Raw genomic sequence first — 24,993 nt, forward strand, 5'->3', positions numbered from 1 at the left:
TTGAGTGTGTTTTGAATCTTAGCTCATTATTATATGCTCTATAGGAATGGGGTCTTAAGTCCTGTGACTTGACCTTACCTCTGACTCCAGTCAGCATCCTTGGGACGTGGCTTGCGTTCAAAGGGGTTAATGACTTTCAGACTGGTGGTGTTAACCCTCAAAGACCTATCGGGCGATATATACTCATTTACTACGTCACTAAGCTGAATGATCGGTACATGTACTGTAGGACAGGTGGAGGGATGAAAAAAGATAGTGTTAATGAAAAATATAGAAACAAATATGTAAAAAGCATTTAGAATCAAGTGTACTAAGATTTAAATTTCCCTTGAAATATCCAAGGTCAACACGGTCTAGTACTTGCCTGTGACTTTTTTTTGCGTGGGATTTGTTTGGGTGAAATTGTTCTAGGGATTTGTTTAGTTTTTTCATCAAATGACTCACAATAATCTCTACCACTCAAACAGAGAGCGTCTCCTTTCAAACCCCAATGGTTCTATTGAGCCCCCCGCCCACAGGAGTAGCCCAATTCTCACACAACTTGCTACAAAAATCGCTCATGAAAAACTATATAATCTCCTACATTTAATTTTCCACCTTCACATGTGTCTCCTTCTCTAATAATCAAAAAGTGCTATATATTTCATCTCGCAATGTACTTCCGGATGGTTCGTTTTGCACCTTTTTTTGCCACATCGGTCACGGGAAAGAAATAAGCACTGCCGTGGTCTATGGAAACGAGCCCAAAAGTGCACCCAAATAAGCCCACAATCGCTTATACAAACAGTCAGACCTGGCAACGCAGCCTACGCCAATCATGCGTCAGAGATCTACAAGCTACAGTATGGGCCAGAGACGCCACCGTATCTTAGCAACAACTACAGCGCTCACTCTCATTGGTCGTGTCACGCTAAGAGCAGTTCCCAGACAATGGCATCGCAGAGAGCTTGCTGGAGCCATCACAGTCAGTCGCAGCGACGACGGACAGGGCGCTGTGATAGCTGCCATGTCGCTAACGTGGATGTCATGCCTGCAGCGGCTGTGCAATCACTTTGTCAACAATGCATGTTCGTGTGGTGAATGTCAATATTGCTGCTCAGTTAGTCCATTGTAGCTGGACTAACTGCCCCCAATAAACGTAATTGATCTGGGGAACCCCCCATTTCGTTTGACTCCGTTCCACAAGTAAATATTGTGAAAATAGCAGATCCACAAGCTCCAAACGCCTCACGTTGAGAGGCTTTGTAAGCTTGTAGATCGGCTATTTTCTACATGATTGCCTCTTTCTTAGATTATTTCACAATGTGGCCAATGTTTTATAGTATAGTTTGTTGACTACTTTTGTTGCAGAAATGGTCATTTCCTTTACTTTCGTTTCTTTATTGTCTCCGCCAGGCCGAAAGGCATGGCGCAAGACTATGTTTCACCCCCTGTCCGTCCGTCTGTGATAGCTAATCTCTCACATCGTTGACTTGATCGCAGCGAAACTGTGCACACACACTCCCTCGATGCCAATTCAGAACCTCTGCCCTATTTCTTTCACATGGCCCTGTTACAGTGCCACCAGGAGGCCGCTTTTTGCTACACACATTCTCTCACAGTACTCCTACATAGTTTGCCCAAACATCACGCAAATCGGTACACAGTATCTCCACAGTCATTAAAAAAAAACGCTCTTTCAGATTTTTCATATTCCATCCTGATTGGCTAAAATGGCTTCCAAAGTCTGCAGGACTGCTCCGTTGGACCAAAATGCCTCACATTATGAACACAGCATGCACTTTCCGTGCAACTTTGCACCCACATTCCCACTATGCCGAGGAAGAAATTACACTTCAGATTTCTCTAATCAGCCTCATGGTGGCGCTATAACAGCCCGATGTGGAGAGTCAGTGAGAGCTGGATAAACAAGGTCAAATGTGTCAAAAGGAGTCTGTACGGCTGTCGATAAATGAACACATGACGTCGGTGGGAGAGGAGATATTGTGTCTTTTGGACAAACAGCAGCGTGGTGCTGATGTTGTAACAACAATGGTAGCCCACGGATGTTTCCTCTGGAGATTTACAATCTGCCCCTCTATGCCACATATCATCCGCACTACAGGGTCTTCACTGACCGAGCCACGGCCCCACTGGCCCTCATGACGCTACGCCACTTATATGAGCTGCCAAGTGGCCGCGGGCGCTACGTGGGCGTGGCCGCGGGCTAGACGCGAGCCCCCGCGTAGCGGGGGCGAGCTTCTAGTGGTTACAATAACAGCATTGCATTGGCCTATAAACTGATTTTCAGAAATAAACAAAGACTGTAGCATGTACATCCTGTAAACTGAAAATAGAGAATAAATAAATATTACGGCCATACTAGGTATCATCTAAAATGTAATTACTATGGGCAGGGTTTGGATGACAATATAGCCTTTGCAACAGAACTTGGCTTCATATTGGTTATACGTTGTGATATTCTTATTATTATTCTTATTATTCTTATTTGGTGATATGTTGGACTTATATACAGTACATATGGACTGAATAACGTCTTTTTTTTGTTGTGTGTACACTAGTATGGCTTAGAACGGATCCTGGGGGAGGAGAAGAGTCTGGTCTTGTTGGCGAGAGCCATTGACCCCACCCAGCCTACCATGATGACCGATGTCGTTAAGCTCCTGTCGGCCATCTGCATTGTGGGCGAAGAGAACACGTATGTCCTGCTGCCTTCATTATTTTTGCCTTAACAAACAGCTTTCATTTTTACCATCCTCTACTGCTCGTGCGTTACTGCAGGGCACTTTTCTTTGAAATGCACAACATGGTCCATTAGCTCAGAATGGGCTCAGAGTGATGACTGTGCAGGTAATGGGAAATTCATTCCATTGTTACCTTGCTTAACCCTTTAAGACCGGGAACGCATCTGTGTCACTTTTTGATTTGAGCTAAAAAAAGCATTATTTTACACTTTGGCTATTCAAAAATATACATATACAAGATATACAAGCTCATAGCGCGGCACTGAGTGCGCACTACGAGCTTGTATATCTGCTATTTTTGAAAAATCGCAGATCTTTGAATATATATATTGTTTTAAAGCGAACATTTTTAACTAAAATCTTTGCTTCTGGGTGGTCCCTGGAACTAAATATTTTGAGATGGGGGTCCGCGGCCAAATACATATCATTTTGGGGGTCCTTGACATGAAAAAAGGTTTGATAAACACTGATTATAGCCATTATTTAAACTGTTAGGATTTAGAAGACATTTGTAGAATCCCCCCCAGAAGCAAACATTTGAGTAAAAAAACAACAACAATATTTTAAAAGATTTGCAAAATGTTTACGATTTTTCAAAACCAAATGCAGATCAACAAGCTCATAGCACGGCGCTCAAGCTATGAGCTTGTATATCTGCTATTTCTTTTTTAATAGCCAAAGAAATCTTAAAATGACACACAGATGCGTTCCCGGTCTTAAAGGCTTAATTCATTGCCACCAGCCAAATAACATGTATATTGTGTACTAGCTAGACAGCTGAGTCCCAGAGTCACAAATCAATGATATTAATCTGATTCACTCATGCACTATAACCTGTGCCAACACAGTGGGCTTCGTGCAAGAGTTAGATGTGTTAGGATAGCATGTATATGGCCACATACAGTACACTCTAATTGCATACATTGATCAGTTAGACAGTACTGATTTTGCATCAGTCTTGTCAGATATTTCCCATTCAGAGGATAATTTGGCAGAGAAGATTTCAGTTTGTTGTATCGACACAGGAAGGTATGCTAATACATTTTTTTGGGGCCATAGAGTGCCGTAATAGGAGCAAGGTTAGTAGACACAGGATGAGAATGTAAAGGAATTGTGAAGACAGGAAATATTCATTTAGTATAGTGGGTTTTCATAGTTAGTAAACGTATTTACTGAATTAACTTGTGTTATTCACTGTAACCCATTAAGACCGGGAACGCATCTGTGTGTCATTTTTAGATTTCTTTGGGCTATTCAAAAATAGCAGATATACAAGCTCATAGCGCGGCACCGAGTGCCGCGCTATGAGCTTGTAGATCTGCTATTTTTGAAAAATCGTGAAAATTTGTGGCAAAATCTTGGATTATATATTTTTTAAAGCGAACATTTGTTATTATTAAATTGTTTTTATTGATTTTTTCACCAACAATAAACACATACATACATACATCACAGGACGAAACATAAACCATACATTAACAATACCTTAAGTAAACAGACAGTAATGCAAAAATCAGAAATAAACTCAAAATAAATTTACAAATACATAAAGATAAAAATAAAAACACGTCGTTCTCATACAGATTGTCACTTGCCATACAAGAGTTGTCAAATTATTAATTCACCGTCCTATACCTAAAGTGTCCCCAGCCGGGATCCGGATTTTTATTTGTTTCCACACAAAAAAACAAACAAACTCTTCATTAGAATGGCTGTACCGCGGAACTTGGCATTGAATTTGGAATGAAGCCCCCCCTCTTCAGCATATTATGATTCTTATTAAGTGTTTCAGTCAAAAAGGGCTATATCCGTTTGCAACTTTGATAGGTGTGCAAATATTTTACTGCGTTTCACTGGATGATTAATCCCTCTGGCGTTCCAAGTCATAAATTTTGTAATTGCCCCCCCAATTTTGATAGGGTTAGGTTAAAGCGAACATTTGTAAAATGTTTAGTTCCAGGAACCCCCAGAAGCAAAGATTTGAGTTACAAATGTCCGCAAACATTTAAAAAAAAAAATCGAACATTTGCACAACTTTTCATGATTTTTCAAAAATAGCAGATCTACAAGCTCACTGCTATTTTTTAAATGACACACAGATGCATTCCCTGTCTTTAAGAGTTATAAAGCAGCATCTGTATCTACATTATGTCATTTCTCAGATTTTACAGCAAAGTTGCATAAAACAGAGGGGCGGGAGTTGGCAAACAAAAGAACTGAAGAGCATGCCCTTAGATGACTGATCACATTTATGTTTCAGCCTTTTGTTCTACTCTGGTGTGTTTCATTTTCCCATTTAGTTTGGAGAAGGTCCTTGAAGCTATCACCACAGCGGGGGAGCGCCGGGCCATCGAGAGGTTCAGTCCCATCGTGCAGGGCCTCAAAGACCGCTCTGTTCAATTACAAGTAAGTGCAGAGAAAGGGCCTCCTGCTGTTGCAGGAACGTATTAGTGAGTGAGGGTTACCTTCCAAAACAGGATTCCCCGTTTCTCCATAGAAATAGAAATACAATCAGGGGGAATTACAAAGCAGATGGTTCGTTTAAAAAATATGGTTTTATTTTTTGTCCTGCAATTTTGTAACCCTTATTTTTCACCCGGTGCCGATAAGTGATCCTGGGCGCTACACTCCCCTCACCAGCCAAAAATATGGTTTTAACATGGTTAGAATGGAGTTTGAAGTTACAGTGGGTTTATATATGAAGGGGGGCGTGTCTGATGAAATGAATATCAAATATCTAAATAATGAATCAAAGCAACGTAAAAGATGTCTGGGGTACACATAAAAGCCAGAGTAGACGTTTAAAATGACCCCAGAAGTGTTTTAAAGTAAAATATCCCTTTAAAGCTGATCGGGAAAAAATGCCTACCTTACAATGTCTAATGACATGTATTTATTATTACACAATGAGAGACAATGAAAGCCATTAAAGCTGCACTATGTAACTTTCCTTATCTACCCCCGGATTTAAACCCGGTTTCCTGCCCAGGTGCTGTATTTTTAGCGTCCCCTAGCTGCTGTGCTGCTGCTACACAAGACCAATGAACGGCAGACGTTGCCATGCTTAGATCCATAGATTGTATTCCGTATGCGGTGTTGCCAGATTATGTGAGAGAAACAAGCAACTACTGTAGGTATAGGAAAACCAGCCCAAAAGAAGCGACGCGATGCAACGCGTTTTGAGCTTGTAGATCGGCTATTTCCAAATAAAATATTGCGGGGAAACTATACTAAGCAGATCTGGCAACCATGTCTGTATGTCATTACCACAACCTTAATGTGTGCACAGACATCCTCCTCACGTCAATCCTTTTTCACACATTATGTTATTGTGTGTCAGGAGTCATTTGTAAATCAGTGACTTGTGTAATTATTTATCTATTTTTCAAAGAAATCTGTATGGCTTTTACAGCATTTTTGTGGCGTGGCACCGAAGGGGTCTGCCGTCTAGAACAACGTTCTTCTGTATGTATACAGTACGTCCCCAAATGTCCACATACGTCCCCTTTAAGACCGGTAACACATCTGTGTGTCATTTTTTTAGATTTCGTTGGGCTATTCAAAAATAGCAGATATACAAGCTCATAGCGCGGCACCGAGTGCCGCGCTATGAGCTTGTAGATCTGCTATTTTTGAATAGCCCAAAGAAATCTAAAAAATGATGGGTTAAGTCCTCCTAATCCACCTGCTAACACAACGTTAACATTTTGCTGTGATGACTGAAAGCGGTGCCAAACACAGACAAATACTTCACATGAACTCACATTTGGAATAATCAGTCATAGATCAACGATTTTAGCACCTCAGATAACCCAAAGCGTCCGCTCTACAACCATCGCATCGTAGCTCAATCAAAACCTTAGCAAAGATCAATGCCACAGCTTCTTTTTTGACAGCCTGGCATTGGAAAAAGCAATGAGATCCATTGCAATGAGAGGAGCGCTGTATCAAATCAGCAAACTATATAGATGGATCCTTTTTATAAACCCTCCTGCTCCAAATTTAGAGGCTGAAAGGTCGAGCATACACAGTACCTCTCTGTTGCCGTGTGAAATGATGTCTTGTGTGACTTATTGGTGCTTTTTATAATGATTTCCCTTTGTAGACATAATCTTTCTGCGGTTCCCTATCCCTACTGATACCTTACACAGGAGATGATGCGTGTGGTTCGTATTGAACGGACACAACAGTGTGTGTAGTGCAGTGAGCGGTGGAAATACTTGATTAAAGCACATTGTCTCTATTTAATTGGTAGCTGTGGGATGTGAAGAGACAGTCGGATCATCCACTTTTTTTTCGTCCTCTCTCTAATACACTCTCAAGCACATGCACACCCACCTACACTTACGCTCGCGCACACACACGCACACACACACACGCACACGCACGCACACGCACACACACACACACACACACACACACACACACACACACACACGCACACGCACACGCACACACGCACACACGCACAAGCAAATGGGTCCACAGAGCTCTAGCATGAACAGCCATTTGCTTTCTCATGACTATTCTGTATTTCCATGTATTCAACATTGCAGAACTATTAAAAAAAAACATGATCTGGCCCATATAGGGGATTGCATTTGGCCCTTTTGTGTCTACCTAGAAATGGGTAGAAATGTGCGTAGAGGCCAATGGATACAAGAAAAGTGATACGGGGGGAAAGAAAAACTAAATAAAAGTAGAGACAAGACGCATGGAGAGACTAGAGGGGATACTCGCCTTCTTGTAGAGAGGAATTTCATACACAAACGCATCTGTATCCATTAAACTCCAGCCGTGTGTGCCGGATGGTTTAGAGGCTGTTAGTTGTGTTTTATTGATGCATTGTGGAACGTTATTATTTCCCACTTGCTAATAGACGGCACTGATCCCTTTTAACCCCTTAAGACCGGGAACACATAATTTTTTAGATGTCTTTGGCTATTTAAAAAATAGCAGATCTACAAGCTCATGATGAGCTTGTAGTTCTGCAATTTTTTGGGAAAAAAATAACGTGAAAATGTGTGCAAACCTCTGAATATATATTTACATTTTGAACTCAAATCTTTGCTTCTGGGGGTCCCTTGAACAACATATTTTGAGATGGGGGTCCGTGGCCAAATACATATAATGTTGGGGGTCCTTGACATGAAAAAAGTTTGAGAACCAGTGATATTATAGCAACATAAGTTTTTTCAAAAAACGGTTAGGATTTAGAAGACATTAAGAATCCCCCAGAAGCAGAAGATTTGAGTTAAAAATGTTCGCTTTAAAAAATATATATTCAAAGATTTGCACACATTTTCACGATTTAAAAAAAAAATAGCAGATCTAGTGCCGCGCTATGAGCTTGTATATCTGCTATTTTTGAATAGCCCAAATAAAATAAAATAAATGACACACAGATGCGTTCCCGGTCTTAAAGGGTTAACCCCATGCATTATTAAAGCACAGCTCTGCTATTTTCTGCCGTGCTATTGTGTGGCCAAAGGCTTTTTCCCCCACTGGGCTCCTGCTCGCACTCAATCTCCCTTGGCAGTCATTGGCTTAGGGAAAGTGTGCAAGTAGACAATAACTGTAAATGGACACACTGGGGACCGCAACATTCAAAGGCTTCCTAAATGCTCTCTTGAGTTTGTCAGGACTTCTGTGTGTGTCTGCGTGAGTACAGTGATGGTGTTATTGCTCAGGACATGTAAAATATAGCCTTTGCTGAAATAAAAAATCCAATGAATAAATAATATGTGAAATAATTGAAGAGATAATAATACATGATAATATATTTGGTCATAATTAGCATAAGTAGTTGAACATTAATAACATAAAACGGGAACAAAACAATAACGGTGCACCATAAATAAGTAAATAAAAACAACATAAATTGAACCGAATGTTTCCATTCACCATATTCACACGGCGGCCATTTTGCTATTAAGTTAATGAAATGCCACCCCGCCATTTTTACCAACCCGCAAATTATGACGGGAGAGCAACATGGCCGCTGTGTGAATATTGTCGATCGACCAATGACAGATGGGTATGAAAGGCAGAGAACCATTCAAATTACTGTGTAAAATGTATTCATTTACTATTGATATAATTGCTAGAATAATTTATTTTACGGGCATGTGCCCTTAGCCTAGCCCCAATGCAACTGATATGTATTAATTGACATTTCATTTGAATTGTCTATATTTTATTTCTTGATAGTATAGTATCATTTTGCCGAGTTCTTCTGTCAACAACGAGGTGCCACAATAAATACACAATTACCAGGCTTTGAGTGCCACGCAAGAGCATGCTATCAAATCTACAATAAACCTTGAAAACGTCCCAGCATCCTTCCTGCATCCCCAGTGTTGTCCATGTCCCCATTTCACACATGAGTGGATCAGCTTTTTCTGATCAATAATTGATTTTTCTGTCTTGTGTTTGCCTGGCTAGTTGAAGAGTCACAGGTTTTAGCAGTCCCAGTGCGGTAAGCCAAACTCAGAGGGGAGTGTGAGGGACAGCAGCTTCCAAAAGAGCCAGGCCTGCCCCTGAAATTGACTGGTTTTGTTTGTATATAGCTCTGCTGTTGTTGCATTAACCCATTAAGACCGGGAACGCATCCGTGTGTCATTTTTTGGGGATTTCTTTGGGCTATTCAAAAATAGCAGATATACAAGCTCATAGCGCGGCACAGAGTGCCGCGCTATGAGCTTGTAGATCTGCTATTTTTGAAAAATCGTGAAAATTCGTGGAAAAATCTTGGATTTTATATTTTTTAAATCGAACATTTGTAAAATATTTAGTTCCAGGAACCCCCAGAAGCAAAGAGTTGAGTTACAAATGTCCGCCAAAAAAAAGAAAACAATTCAAATATTTGCACAACTTTTCATGATTTTTCAAAAAATAGCAGATCTACAAGCTCATAGCGCGGCACCGAGTGCCGCGCTATGAGCTTGTATATCTGCTATTTTTGAATAGCCCAGCGAAATCTAAAAATGACACACAGATGCGTTCCCGGTCTTGAAGAGTTAATATTAAAATTAACTCCCTAGTTGGTGACCGGAGGAAAACAGACATGCATTAGTTATGGTCCTCTGGCTCCTAGGGACACGCTGTATGTCATTTAGAATGTATGCATCCTTTTCATCAGCCTCTGTATAAAGGATTCACACTCTCTCTCTCCACTCCTCTCTCTCCCTCCCTTCCACTTTTTTCTTCGTTCCATTGTAGGTGGCCTGCATGCAGCTCATCAACGCACTGGTAACATCTCCGGATGAGCTGGACTTGAGGCTGCACATCAGGAACGAATTTATGCGCTGTGGCCTGAAAGACATACTGCCGGTAAGCACTGGATACAGCACTGCCCCCCCCCCCCCCCCCGCCCCCCAACACACGTACTAGCACGCACACACACACACACACACGCACACGCACACGCACACGCACACACTATATAAAACCCACACTCACCTTGTATTAATATTTAAATGAGTTGTCCACTTGAGTGAAATATTGTAGATTCGCTCCAGCAAATAATTTATGAAACGCGGAGGAAAGGTCGCACGTCCTCCTCCGTCTGTGCCAACACCCTGGAACTAAATAACGCTATAGCCTTCTAGTGCCTGGTTCTAATACTCTCCCCGGCAGACTCTCAACACACACACACCGCCTACCAATCCATGTTTACCTGCTGTGAGCAATAGTGTGAGCACAACTTACGTAAACACATAAATTAAAATGTGGAGAGATGCTTTCTCAAGCCTCGTATGTCATGATGAATGATATCTGTTTAGATGGAGCTCTCACTCTCTTGACCGAGGCTGTGCTTTAGGTGTCTTAACATTATATCGAACAAGGTCTGACGATTTAACTCGTTAAGACCTGAGGCCGATTCTATAAAATGTCTTTTAAATCCCAACAGTACTCTGAAAAAACGTATGTTTCTATATCAGTGGTTCTCAAACCTTTTTCATGTCAATGACCCCCAAAATGATATGTATTTGGCCGCCGACCCCCATCTCAAAATATTTTGTTCCAGGTTTTCCCCAGAAGCAAAGATTTTAGTTAAAAAATGTTCACTTTAAAAGAATATATATTCAAAGATTTGCACACATTTTCACCATTTTTCAAAAATAGCAGATCTACAAGCTCATAGCGCGGCACTCGGTGCCGCACTATGAGCTTGTAGGTCTGCTATTTTTGAATAGCCAAAGTGTAAAAATAATGCTTTTTAGCACACAGATGCTTCTCTCGGTATTAGTGGGTTAATCAAACCTGCCAATGTCTTTACCCGTCATGGTCTTTTTTCCCCTCATTCTTACCACTCTTCCACAGCTGGGTTGCTTTTATATCCTTCTCTGTCTCACTCCCTTTCCCCCTCCTCCTCTGCTCTTGTCCCCCTTATTGCTCAAATAGCACCTGACAGCCATCAGGAATGAGGCTCTGGACATCCAGCTGAAGGTGTTTGAGGAGCACAAAGAGGAAGACATGATGGAGTTCTCTCACCGGCTGGAGGACATCAAGAGCGAAATGGAATATCCTTGTCGTCGAAGTTTATTATTTGTTATTGCCTTTATCAACTCATTCACTCGTCTTTTGACGTCTCTTAAAATGTTTTTTTTTTTTTTTTCGTTTTTCTCAAAGGAACTAGGAGATAACGCTATTCAAAAAGTTGCTGCAAATTGCAAAGCTTGAAATAAGTCTGGCAGTGAATGAGGTTTGAGAGCGAGCAAGGTTTAAAGGAGAAGTTCACCCAAATAAATGACTTATTTTCTATCAATTACACACCCCATTTCATGGATTTATTTTTGTTTTTGTGGCATTCCTAAGACAATAATTTGATGACCGTGTGTATTTCCGGTAGGAGACACAAATAATCAACGTTGTGTCTCCTACCGGATACATTAGTCGGTAGGAGACGGGAATCAAATTATTAGCTTAGGAATGCGACAAAAACAAAAAATAATCCATGGATTCAAGGCTTCATAGGGTGTGCAATTGATAGAAAATACGTCATTTTTTGGGTGAACTCCTTTAAGGTTTTTACTGGCATATGCTCTTACTGTTCATTACATTACAGCCAGTGGCATTCTTGTACTTAGAGCCTCCTCAACTGTGTGGATACAAAACAAAGTGTGTGTGCAAATTATATGTATTTTTTTTGTATTTTTATTATTTTTTTAGGGTGGGTCGTTAAGGTGTGGAAAGGGCTAATAATTCACCTAAATTATTTCGTACCCCTTAATCACTGTTGCAGTCTCAAAGGGCTTCACAGGCCTATATTTACAAAAGAAACAAATGATTCCCAATGTTCTTAGACAAGCCTACACATATGTGTTTAATAGTAACACACACGCACACGCACACACACGCACACACACACTCATTTGCAATTAACATGGGATGTTCCCTAAATATGGGCCATGCACATAATACAATGCAAAACAAATAATGCATTAATAAATTACAGGAGAAAAAACACTACACAAATAGCTCATCCTAGTATGTTTAGTATGTTTCTTTGGCTTTTAGAAATGCTACACAAATAGCTCATCCTAGTCTGGTTTGTATGTTTCTTTGGCTTTTTGACTCCTCTTTTCGGAAGCCTCCACTTCTTTGTGGGATGAGGCCACGGTAAGCCTTTGTTATCATCTGCATAACAGTCCTTGACTCTTAGCACCGATGTGGGGGATGTGTTCAACATCGTTCAGAGCCTGGTGAAGGACAGCAGCGCAGAGTCCTATCTCCTCTCCATACTGCAGCACCTCATGCTCATACGCAACGACTACGTGGTGAGGTAAGAATACATCGGCTCACGGTTTGATATTGTAAGTTCATTGTTCCTTGAAGTGAACAGGGTTGCCAGATCGGCTTATTATAATTTCCCCGCAAGATTTATTTGAAAATAGCCGATCTACAAGCTCACAACGCGCCGCATCGCGACGCGTTGTGAGCTTGTAGATCTGCTATTTTTTTAAATAGCTGATGTATGTGTTAAAATGCTCATATATGGCCCATAGTCGCTTCTTTTGGGCTGGTTTTCCTAGACCTGGTTGCTTGTTTCTCTCAGAATCTGGCAACACTGGAAGTGAAGTAAAACAAATGTTGTTTTCAGTGGTGGAAAAAGTACTCAAAGTGTCATTCCTCTCCCATTCACGCTCACTCTCCACATCCCCTACAACAGAGGTCTTCAACAGGGGGGTCCGGGACCCCTAGGGTATCCTCAGAGTTACTACAGGGGGTCCGCCATATCTTTGTGCGATTTTTACACTAACCACTTCAACCAAGCATCCATTTTGAGGAGGTCTTTAGCCAAAAATAGCAGATTGACAAGCACACAACGCCTCGCGCTGCGAGGCGTTGTGTGCTTGTAGATCTACTATTTTCGGCAAATTGGTTTGGTATGGGGGGGAAAAAGAGCAGACTAAGTACAGAGTGAAAGGTCAGGTTTAATGTCTAGAAATACACATTCACATGAATCCAACTGTGAAACAAGTCTATGAAGCTGCCTATGAAATCTATGAAAACATATATATATATACACTATATAATGGGGGTCCCTGCTTTATCTTGCTCTCAGCCAAGGGGTCCTTGGCCTGAAAACGTTGAAGACCCCTGCCCTACAATGTTCAACTTATCCTCCCTTCGCTCACCCATTGCATTTAATCCTTTCCCCTCAACTACAGCTCTCTGGTTCTGATCAGCCATTTGTTTTTCTGATGGACTGATGGACTCATAAGACATAATCAGTCATTACAGTGCAAAAACATAACATTTTGACCTCAAAATGTGGTCTTCATTCATTGCCGATGGAGCCCTAGCCCTTTACAAACCCTGATGATGCCGGACATAGGTGAAAAAAAGAGCTCTGGGGTCTTTGCAGAGGTCTGCCCTCCTCCCCTCTGTTTTTAAATCCTCCTCGATGACATTGGCTAACAAAGAGAATGCCGGGTTCTTTCATCTTCTGCACCATCTAATGCAACTATAGCTGCAGAACATTTCTCATCCCCTTTTAATGTTGCTTTTCAAAGGCCTGTTTTAAGTTGGCTCTCTCACAGCTGGGTCGGAGTTAAACCTTGGCTTGATCAAAGACGAGACTCTAATCAGAGGAATATGAAATATATCGGCGGACGTTTTTTCACCCCCCCTAAAAGAAAACAACACCGAACATGTCTGCCACCACACTGTGGTATAACACATATATACTGTATGATCCGTGTTATTAGCACAAGGATGTGCGACTCTTATTCCCTGCATCTGAATTAATGATGAAAATGCAAAGTGTTAGTGACGCCTACACACTACACAGCACTGATAGAGTAATGTATAGCGTGACTTTCTTTCAATCTGCCTCGAGGTGTTGTGTGCGCTTCTTTAATCATTTCACTTGATGACACCTTTATCATTACTTATTTAACCCATTAAGACCGGGAACGCATCTGTGTAGATTTTTTTTGGGCTATTCAAAAATAGCAGATATACAAGCTCGTAGCGCGGCACCGAGTGCCGCGCTACGAGCTTGTAGATCTGCTATTTTTATTCTATTTTTAACATTTGTAACTCAAATCTTTGCTGGGATTATACAAATGTCTTGTAAATCCTAACCGTAATTATTTTTCACCTTTTACTTATGTTGCTACTGTATATATCACTGGTCCTCAAATATTTTTCATGTCAAGGACCCCAAACAATGATATGCATTTGTCCACGGACCCCCTCATCTCAAAATATTTCATTTCCAGGGACCCCCAGATGCAAAGATTTGAGTTAAAATATATATATATATATTCAAAGATTTGCACAAAAATGTCACAACTAAAAATAATAAATAGCAGATCTACAAGCTCATAGCGCGGCACTCGGTGCCGCGCTATGAGCTTGTATATCTGCTATTTTTGAATAGCCAAGGAAATCTAAAAATTACACACAGATGTCTTCCCGGTCTTAATGGGTTAATTTGGCAGTATTGATCACACACACACACACACACGCACGCACACACACGCGCACACACACCTGCTTGCGAAGCCCATGCCCGCCTTCCCTCCAACCTGTGCAGTCATTGTGAAATAATGCCACATTGCTCTCCCCGTCTGCTGTCAGACGTCCTGGTAGAGTTGAAATTGAGGCACATATAACAGTACGCTGCACCTAAATTTAGCCTTTTGAATATTTCCAGGTTTGCCAAGTGTGTCAGGGGAAGAAAAAAAAAAAAACGTATTTTCAGTAACACTATACTTTACAATAGGCTCATGCTAGGTGAATTCACCTGGATAATGTGCAAGTCAAATGTACCTTTAACCTGTGCTTAATGGAATCGTTTTCAGTGTAATAAATGGAATGATATAAATATTAAAAGGAAGCGCTTCACCAGTAAAGTGGCGTTACGTAATAGTAAGAAAGGGTGCTCAGGTGGGCAAATGTCAGCAGAGCGCGGGCTACTCTGTAACGATGGGGTATTACCGGCCTTATTCAAGCACTGTCCGTAACGACTTGTTCGACAACCTGTTCAACTTGAAAGTAACATTTCAAGCACAGCCCCGCGCTGCTTTACCAGCGGACTTCTGTGTGGCATGTAGGCCTGTCACAATTATTACATCATCGTCATAATCGTCATAATCGTCATAATCAATTCCATGTTAAAAAATTTAATTTTTTCAAAAATAGGCAAAAATAGTGGAAATAGTCGATCTATAAGCTCAAAACGCGTCGCGATGCGACGCGTTTTGAGCTCATAGATCGGGTATTTCCACTATTAATGTTTGTTTTTAAGTATAAAGTAATTAAATATGTGTTATTTGTCATATCTGCCCCGTGCAACTTTTGTTTACGAAAGCTAAAAGCCAAACAGAAATGTAATTTTTATTCATAATGTTCCATTAATTTTCAACGACAGAAACACAATTAAATCGTTAATCGAAATCATTTCAGTGACAATTAATTGTCAACTTAAATTTGTAATGGTGACAGCCCTAGTGGCGGTGTGTGTCCAGGACAAACAAGCATCAGATTGCCGATGGTTGAGTCCATAGTCATCATATTAGTCATAGTCTCATAATGATGCAATGAGAACTCTACTCAAAAGGCCTAGATGGAGCAGTGAGTGAAATGTTTGTTGCAGCTTGGAGAGTCAATACTCTCCAAGCTGTTCTTAGGAATCTGATGCACGGATTCATGTGCCGTTTGGTTGAGTCTGAGAATAGCATCGTTGTCAATATAAATAACCCCGTGAAGAGTTGCATCAGATATTCCTCTGGTCTTAGGAGACATTGGCTTAACTGCTTGTATTTATAACTGTCCCAATTTATTGTGTAAAGGACCGTTTTTAATTCATGTTTTATTGTTGGAATATGTATTTGTATGTATCTATGGACCTTGAGTCTGCAACAAAGACGTTCATTCATTCATTCATAATGCCGTGGCACCGGCACACACAAATAAATGTTCCCACATGAGTCATGTTGTGTTTATGGAGAAGGACAACACATGACATAACATCGTCCTCCTGTGCAAGGTCTCCGATCCTCTCTCTCTCTCACGCACACAGCCTTCAGTGGCCCTGAAGGCTGAACACTGAGCACACACATGGCTGAGACCTTGTACAGTGAGTTAGGCCGATCACAGTAAGTGCTTATACACAGCAGGTGGGCTACTTGCTGCATCCATCGTTTTTAAATCGACATGCAGTGGCAGCTTTACTATGTCAGCATTGGTAAGGGGGGGGTGGGGTGGCGCTGCACGCATACATATAATCTATAATCTTTTTATGTTCTTAAATATGTGTTTAACCCATTTAGACCAGGAACGCATCTGTGTCATTTTTTGATTTGAGCTAAAAAGCATTATTTTACACTTTGGCTATTCAAAAATAGCAGATATACAAGCTCGAGCTTGTAGATCTGCTATTTTTGAAAAATCAAGAACATGTGTGCAAATTAATATATTTATATTCTTTTCGAGTGAACATTTTTAAACTCAAATATTTGCTTCTGGGGGTCCCTGGAACAACATATTTTGAGATGGGGCCAAATACATATCATTTAGGGGGTCCTTGACATGAAAAGGTTTGATTGAGCACCACTGATATAGAAGCTTTAGAAGACATAAGTAAGAATCGGCCTCAGGTCTTAATGGGTTAATTTCTACTTTTTACTCCCCTGTCATAGACATTTATATTAACAGAGAGTTAATAATAACCTGTATGCTATCAGCAGGAGTCACACGTGTCTTATCATCATGCTGTGATCTCAATTGGCAAAGAACGACCGAGCAAAGTCGATGCCATGACAGATGTGTTCATATCAATCCAAACCCACATCAATAGCAATAGCTCAGGTTGAATGTATAAATTCATACACTCACACAACACCTTCTCTGTATACCCCTGTCATTCTTCTCTGTCGTCCCGTAATAAACCTCTTTGTCATTCCACATCCTTATTCTCTTTCTGTCCACCCAGCATCACTAGACCAGAGAGAGAGAGAGAGAGAGAGAGAGAGAGAGAGAGAGAGAGAGAGAGAGAGATGTGTCAGGATGCTGCTAGACTGTGTCTCTGCTCAAGTGGGCAGAATTTCTCATTGATTTTGTCTGAGCACCGTAAATTGTGCTGCATCCCTCTAAGCTGCGTTGGTCTTGTTAAGGACTTTTATCTGAATCACGGTGCCTTGAACAACATACGCACCCCCTGGCCTGAACATCAGCTATGACCGGACGATGACATGTACTGTATAGCCCTTACTTGGAGTACTTCCTGTTTTGTCTGAGCTGACGCCACGTCCCCATTCCATCTGCTATTTTTCTCAAATGTCAACGAGGTTGTTGTTTGATGTTTGAAAATAGCGTGTTTCACTCAAAAATACATGGTAAAACACAGGAAAAAAATGGCCTTACTTTGAGTACTTCCTGTTTTGTCTGAGTTGACGCCATGTCCCCATTCCATTTGCTATTTTTCTCAAATGTCAACGAGGTAATTTTGAACTCGTTGACATTTGTTGTCTGATGTTTGAAAATAGCGTGTTTCACTCAAAAATACATGGTAAAACTTTTTTTTCTCCTCCGTTTATTTTTTAACATTGAAGTGAATGGAGCAGCAACTTTTTGGATAGCGTTATCTCCTAGTTATTTTGAGAACCCCCCCCCAAAAATAATAATAATAGAAAAAATAAAAAATCGGACGGGAATTTTCGTCCATGGCAATGAAATAGTTAATAATAATAATAATAATAATATATGTATTTTTTTTATTTTAATTTGGACGATTTGTAAGACAAGTCTCTCACGTTCATGTATTCTATTCCATTTTTCAGATCCCAGTATTTTAAGATCATCGAGGAGTGTATTTCTCAGATCGTCCTCCACCGCAGTGGCACTGACCCTGACTTTAGTTACCGCAAGCGTCTCGATGTGGACTTCAGCCACCTACTGGGCAAGTATCCCACTTCTTCTGGGCCTTTTTCTTTAGAGGGCATTTAAATCCCTTTCTGAATGGTTCTGAATAAAATGTATTGTTCACGTTTTCAGAGGTGTGTGTAGACAAGGCTCGTGTTGATGAGTACGAGCAAAGAGCTTCTGAACTGGCACAAAAGGCAAGTATTTATCAACACTCATAATGTGTTTCAATGTTTTTTTTTTGCTTTTATGCCTGATTATGAATGTAGAATATGGTAAATCAATGTGTCTTAACCACATGGTACTGTATGGTGTCATGACTTTGCTCTGATGACATTTGAATGTATACATTTCTGCCTGGCCTCGAGCTACAAAACAACGTTGTCCCTAAATGCTAACAATAGTTTAAGCTTATGTTTGAGTTTGTTCTGCATAGCTTCCATGCATTTTCTTTATTGCGTCCTCCTTCGGTTAATTAATGGTGATGAAATACACATGGACAGATTGAGGTATTAATTATACAGCCTGATTACAATCACTCCTGGGGAAACGGTTTGACAGAATGCTAATTATTTTATTATCACTTGAACATTTGTTTGTTTGAACATATTCAATATATATGTAAATGTCCCTGTCCAGCTTGATGAAGAGTTCTTGAGCAGACAGGAGGCGCAAGGTCAGCTGGCCAAGTACGAGGAGACGGTGGCCTCGCTGCAAGCAGAGCTACAGGCCTTCAGGTCCCAGGTATATACAGTACTGTACCTAATATACTGCACTTTTCTCTCCCACGTCTTATTTTCTACCCACTCGTGTCAAAGTCACGGTACACATCTTTTCTCTTCTATTTCTTTCCATTTTTCTTTCTCCTTAAACCATTAAGACCTGAAGCCGATTCTACATGTCTCCTAAATCCCAACAGTATTCTGAAAAACGTAAAAAAAAACACATTTCTGTGATGCTCAATCTTTTTCACGTGAAGAACCCCTAAAAATCTATTTGGCCGCTGACCCCCATCTCAAAATGTTTTGTTCCAGGGACCCCCAGAAGCAAAGATTTGAGTTAAAAATGTTCGCTTGAAAATAATATATATTCAAAGATTTGCACACGTTTTCACGATTTTTCAAAAATAGCAGATCTACAAGCTCGTAGCGCGGCACTCGGTGCCGCGCTACGAGCTTGTATATCTGCTATTTTTGCACAGCCAAAGTGTAAAATAATGCTTTTTTAGCTTAAATCAAATAATGACACAGATGCGTTCCCGGTCTTAATGGGCTAAAAGAAAAGCGAGTGGTCCAAAAAAAAAAATCTGATTACTCAACAGAACTCTATAAGCTTAGCTAGCATGGAATTGACATTCAACTTTCTTTCCTTTTCCCTCTCTCTCATTATTTGTCCTTTTTCTGTGTTATTTTCTTTGGCTCCATTGTCCAGCCGAGTCTGCGGTGTGGTTTGACATGGAGGCTGCTCTCCTGACTAACACTAAGTCTAATGAGAACTGTGACCAGGCGTAATTCTCTGATCTCTATCCCATAAGAGGAAATTGTTCTAAAAGCAATTTATTCTGACAGCCCGCCTTCACACCCTCCCTCCCTCACCACCACCACCAGGCCTTATACCGTACTCTCTCCACCACCACTCCAGAGAGTTGCTCTCTCAGTAGTCCTTGCGTGGCGAGATAGCTACCCACTCACAGAGAGGGAGAGAGAGAGAGAGAGAGAGAGAGAGGGGGAGAGAACTTCTTTTTTATTTTCCTGATAATTTTTCAATTTGGGAGAGTAAACACAGAGCGAATACTCAAACAGCAGCTTGGCTCCGATGACTGTGATACATTAAGCCTTTAAGACCTGGAACGCATATGTGGCCTTTTAGATTTCTTTGAGCTATTCAAAAAATAGCAAAGATTTGAGTTAAACATGTATATATTCAAAGATTTTCAAGATTATTTCCCCCAAAAATAGCAGATCTACAAGCTTTTAGATCTGCTATTTTTTTGAAAAATCGTGAAGATTTTTGCAAATCTTTGAATATACATATTTTTTAAAGCGAACGTTTTTAACTCCTGTTACAACTCCTGGGGGTCCCTGGAACAAAATATTCTGAGACGGGGGTCCAGGGGCCAAATAAATACATTTTTTGAGAACCACTGATATTGTAGCAACATACATTTTTTCAAAAAAACTGTTAAGATTTAGAAGACATTTGTAGAATCCTCCAGAAGCAAAGATTTGAGTTACAAATGATCGCTTTAGAAACATATATATATATATATTCAAAGACCCACAATTTTCCCCAAAAATAGCAGATATACAAGCTCATAGCGCGGCGAGCTTGTATATCTGCTATTTTTGAATAGCCCAAAGAAATCTAAGCATGACAGAGATGCGTCCCCGGTCTTAATGGTTTAAACCAGAGAAGGCACTCTCATGCACAAGCTCACGCACACATGCACACACACGCACGCACACGCACACACGCACACACTTACACTTGGTAATTCAGCGAAGGTGTTCTTCCCTCCAGAGGCGGTGGTATAGCAGAGCAAAAGGGCCCAAGGCTGACCTTTTGTGTGGGTCTTTAATCTAAAACTGCTGCCCGGATCAATAAGCCATTTGCTCTGTACCGTACAATTTACCAAGCTTTGTTGCCCTGGTTATAACATTTGATTTTTACCTTTTTGGAAAAGAAGGGGTTTGATCTGTAAAGATTGAGGAAGGTTTATGGGCATTTGGCCTCTGTTGGGCCGGTTGACAGGACACGTCTCCTCCTAACCGTATCACACTGAGATCGGTAAAGACAGCACGATATGCCGGGCTGTGTGGCATAATGGCCTCACATCGCTGCATCTGACTCCAATCTGATTCCATTTCGACTTCTCTTCTCTTTATCACATATTCTGTTTGTGTACCGTACCTTATATCTGCCCACATGCTGTGTTATCCCATTAAGACCTGAGGCCGATTCTACAAATCTCTTCTGAATCCCAATCTGACAAAACGTATGTTTCTATATCGGTGAACTCAAACTTTTTCATGTCAAGGACCCCCAAAATGATATGTATTTGGCCGCCGACCCCCATCTCAAAATATGATGTTCCCGGGACCCCCAGAAGCAAAGATTTGAGTTAAAAATGTTCGCTTTAAAACAATCTATATTCAAAGATTTGCACACATTTTCGCGATTTTTCAAAAATAGCAGATCTACATGCTCGTAGATTGTAGATTTGCTATTTTTTGAATAGCCAAAGTGTAAAATAATGCTGTTTTAGCTCAACTCAAGAAGTGACACAGATGCGTTCCCGGTCTTAATAGGTTAAAATAAATAGTAACTTTGAAAGCAAAGAGCCTATATTGAAAAACTAAAGACTATTTATGAAGAAAAACTCTGTGACATGTTTGAACGTCGTTTCATATATTCTGACGGTCTCCCAGTTATTTGCACAGTAGATAGCTCTGCTGTATAGTATTCAGAACACAAAGCTGATGTAGTCAAGCATACCCTCCCATGTTGAGCAGCTCACAGCCTTCAATGCATAATAAGCAATATCATTGTAACGTTAGTTTTTAGATTGCTTGTTTTCCTATATGTCCACTCCAGTAAAATCCTGTGTTAATTCCACTCTGGCAGTGTAGAAATGAACTACTCGCTCAGAGTTGACCCATTAATACCCGAAGCATCTGTGTCATTTTTAGATTTGAGCTAACAAAGCATTGTTTTACACTTCGGCTATTCAAAAATAGCAGATCTACAGTACAAGCTCATAGCGCGGCACCGAGTGCCGCGCTACGAGCTTGCAGATCTGCTATTTTTGAGAAATCATAAAAAATGTGTGCAAATCTTTGAATATATTTTTTTTCAAGCGAACATTTGTAACTCAAATCTTTGCCTCTGGGGGGTCCCTGGAACTAAAATTTTGAGATGGGGGTCGGCGGCCAAATACATATAATGTTGGGGGTCCTTGACATGAAAAAGATTGAGAACCACTGACATAGTAACAAGTTTAAAAAAAAAATCACACCCAGTGTGAAGTGGGCGGTGTGTGGTCATCACAACATGACCCACTTAAAAAAAAGGATAAATTACTTTTTTTTAAGTCCATACTGCTATTCATAGGGCTGCACATGTGTCATGTGTTTCGCTAGCCAATCACAGTCCTGAATTTGCAAAGTCAGCCAATCACATTACAGTTAGTGGTGATGACACTAGCTGTAATGTGATTGGCTGATTTTGCAAAAGTATCGATTTGCATTAACAATGGAAGGGTTAGGGGTATACAATGCGTTGTAGACTATTGGCCAATCACGGTGCAGGATTGGTCAGTGTCCAAAACTCACTTATAGGGGGCGGCTACACCGCCCCAAAAAACAGTTTTTAGAAGACATTCTAAAAACAGACATTTTGTAGAATCGGTCTCAGGTGTTAATGGGTTAAATGAACACTAACCGTCTCGTGCACTCTCTCTCCCCACTCTCTCCCAGTGTGGAGCGGTACCCGTGGGTCTGTCGACCGCCCACGCCTGCTCCTCCCCCTTCCCCGGTGGTGGACCTCCGGGCGGGGGTTTGGCGCCCCCGCCCCCACCTCCTCCCCCACCACCTCCACCGCCCCTGCCACCCGGCTGTGGTGGTCCTCCGCCGCCTCCTCCTCTCTTTGGCGGGCCCCCACCTCCTCCTCCTCCCCCGGGGTTGTTCGGGGGGGGCGCCCTGGGCTCCCCCACCCACGGCGGCGTGCTGCCTTACGGCCTCCGGGCCAAGAAGGAGTTCAAGCTGGAGACCTCCATGAAGCGCCTCAACTGGTCCAAGGTAAGCCCCGCCCCCCCGTGCAACGCCTTCACTTGTTGTTGCCCTGCATGCCGAGTAGGCGTGTATCGATTTATCGTAAATCGATTTAAATCGAGCTTGTATATCTGCTATTTTTGAAAAATCGTGAAAATGTGTGCAAATCTTTGAATATATATATTTTTAAAGCGAACATTTTTAACTCAAATCTTTGCTTCTGGGGGTCCCTGGAACTAAATATTTTGATGGGGGTCCGCGGCCAAATACATATCATTTTGGGGGTCCTTGACATGAAAAAGTTTTAGCACCACTGATATAGAAACATATGCTTTTCAGAATACTGTTGAGATTTAGGAGACATGTAGAATCGGCTTCAGGTCTCAATGGGTTAAATCGATTTAATAAAAAAAGTGAATCGCGTCTGAACGCATCTGTGTGTCATTTTTAGATGTCGTTGGGCTATTCAAAAATAACAGATCTACAAGCTCATAGCGCGGCACCGAGTGCCGCGCTATGAGCTTGTATATCTGCTATTTTTTTGAAAAATCGTGAAAATGTGTGCAAATCTTTGAACATATATATTTTTTTAAAGCAAACATTTTGTAAAATATTTTGTTCCAGGGACCTCCAGAAGCCAAAATTCGAGTTAAAATGTTCACTTTAAAATATATATATATTTAAAGATGTGCATGCATTTTCAAGATTAAAAATAAATAAATAGCAGATCTACAAGCTCGTGTATATCTGCTATTTTTGAATAGCCAAAGAAATCTAAAAATGACACACGGATGAAACATAGCCAAAAGAAACATTTGGACAGGTGGAAAACTTTAGTTAAACTTGCAGAGTGACGCATTACTTTACCTGGGTTACGTCTTCTGATAGTTGTACTTGAATGTTGACATGAAATAATAATCCTGTTAAAAAACAAATCAAAATACAGCGTGGAGTGACGGCGCTGGTAAACACAGACACGTTGAAAGGCTATAGGATCGTAATACCAAGGATTCGACTGTGATGTCACTATTGTGCAGCACGGAAGTAGCACGGACGTACGCCATTATGTTCAAAGCTTGGTTATAAAGATACCAAGGATTCGTCAGTGATGTCACTGACATGTGCGAAGGAGGATCTTTGTAAGAGAATTTTCAGTCATTTGCTACTGTATTGAAAGAGAAAACACAGTATTGTAAAAAAAATAATAATAATACAAGAGAAGAAAATATTAGATTTGTGTAAGAGAAAAAAAAGATTTTTTGGTCATTTGTCTCGAAAATAATTTTAGTTAAAAAAATCGCATCGTGAACCTCAAATCGTGATTGGAATCGTATCATGAGTTGAGTGAATCGTTAACATGCCTAATGGCGAGTTATGCTTGGCACGATACGTTGTCACATTGTTGTGAATCATCCAAGAAAATAGGCCACTATAGGCTGGCTGATGCAATATTTGTATTATAACTGGAGGTTCTGGCCAGCATGTTGCTGTGTGTGTGTGTGAATCAGGGCCACCGTGCCGAGTCCTCAACAGTTTATTTCACACTCAACCGCAAACAATGCTTGTAAACACCACGGCCTTGTGTGAGTGATCCACATGTAATTTTATTAGCTTTCCAGACACTGCTTTGAGGATAATACTGTGTGTGTAGGCAATAGGAAAACACCAGCTCAAAGCAACACTTGTTTTCAACAAGGCAAGGTCATATTATTCATTTACAACCCTAAACCCGCTTTGGCATCCAAGGCCTGCATTTCTACTGAAATTAACCCTTTTAAGACCTGAAACCGATTCTACAAATGTCTTCTAAATCCCAACAGTATTCTGAAAGATAATTATGTTTCAGTATCAGTGGTTCTCAATCTTTTTCATGTCAAGGACCCCCAAAATGATATGTATTTGGCCGCGGACCCCCATCTCAAAATATTTTGTTCTAGGGGGTCTTAGAAGCAAAGATTTGAGTTAAACATGTCTTCTTTAAAAATGTATATATTCAAAAATGTGCACACATTTTCACGATTTTTGCAAAAATAGCAGATCTACAAGCTCGTAGCGCGGCACCGAGTGCCGCGCTACGAGCTTGTAGATCTGCTATTTTTGAA

General features: G+C 40.9%; 2 protein-coding genes across 2 annotated transcripts in view; both read left to right on the forward strand.

Annotated features, from left to right (window-relative positions):
* pcdh20 (protocadherin 20) overlaps window positions 1-10,924 on the forward strand; it is a 221,721-nt gene extending 210,797 nt beyond the window's left edge. The window contains exon 3 of the transcript XR_014601305.1: window positions 10,891-10,924. The gene's annotated coding sequence lies outside the window, so the exon portion shown is untranslated. The remainder of the gene's footprint in view (window positions 1-10,890) is intronic.
* LOC311050480 (protein diaphanous homolog 3-like) overlaps window positions 1-24,993 on the forward strand; it is a 380,395-nt gene that overhangs the window by 127,504 nt on the left and 227,898 nt on the right. Inside the window, exons 8-16 of the mRNA XM_084064564.1 lie at window positions 2,562-2,698; window positions 5,045-5,150; window positions 9,966-10,076; window positions 11,151-11,269; window positions 12,415-12,531; window positions 18,041-18,159; window positions 18,255-18,319; window positions 18,762-18,866; window positions 22,598-22,918. Of these exons, the coding sequence (XP_083920690.1) occupies window positions 2,562-2,698; window positions 5,045-5,150; window positions 9,966-10,076; window positions 11,151-11,269; window positions 12,415-12,531; window positions 18,041-18,159; window positions 18,255-18,319; window positions 18,762-18,866; window positions 22,598-22,918 (1,200 nt within the window). The remainder of the gene's footprint in view (window positions 1-2,561; window positions 2,699-5,044; window positions 5,151-9,965; window positions 10,077-11,150; window positions 11,270-12,414; window positions 12,532-18,040; window positions 18,160-18,254; window positions 18,320-18,761; window positions 18,867-22,597; window positions 22,919-24,993) is intronic.

Source organism: Gymnoscopelus microlampas (assembly GCF_963454915.1).
Source record: "Gymnoscopelus microlampas genome assembly, chromosome: 1".
NCBI classification, from domain to species: domain Eukaryota; kingdom Metazoa; phylum Chordata; class Actinopteri; order Myctophiformes; family Myctophidae; genus Gymnoscopelus; species Gymnoscopelus microlampas.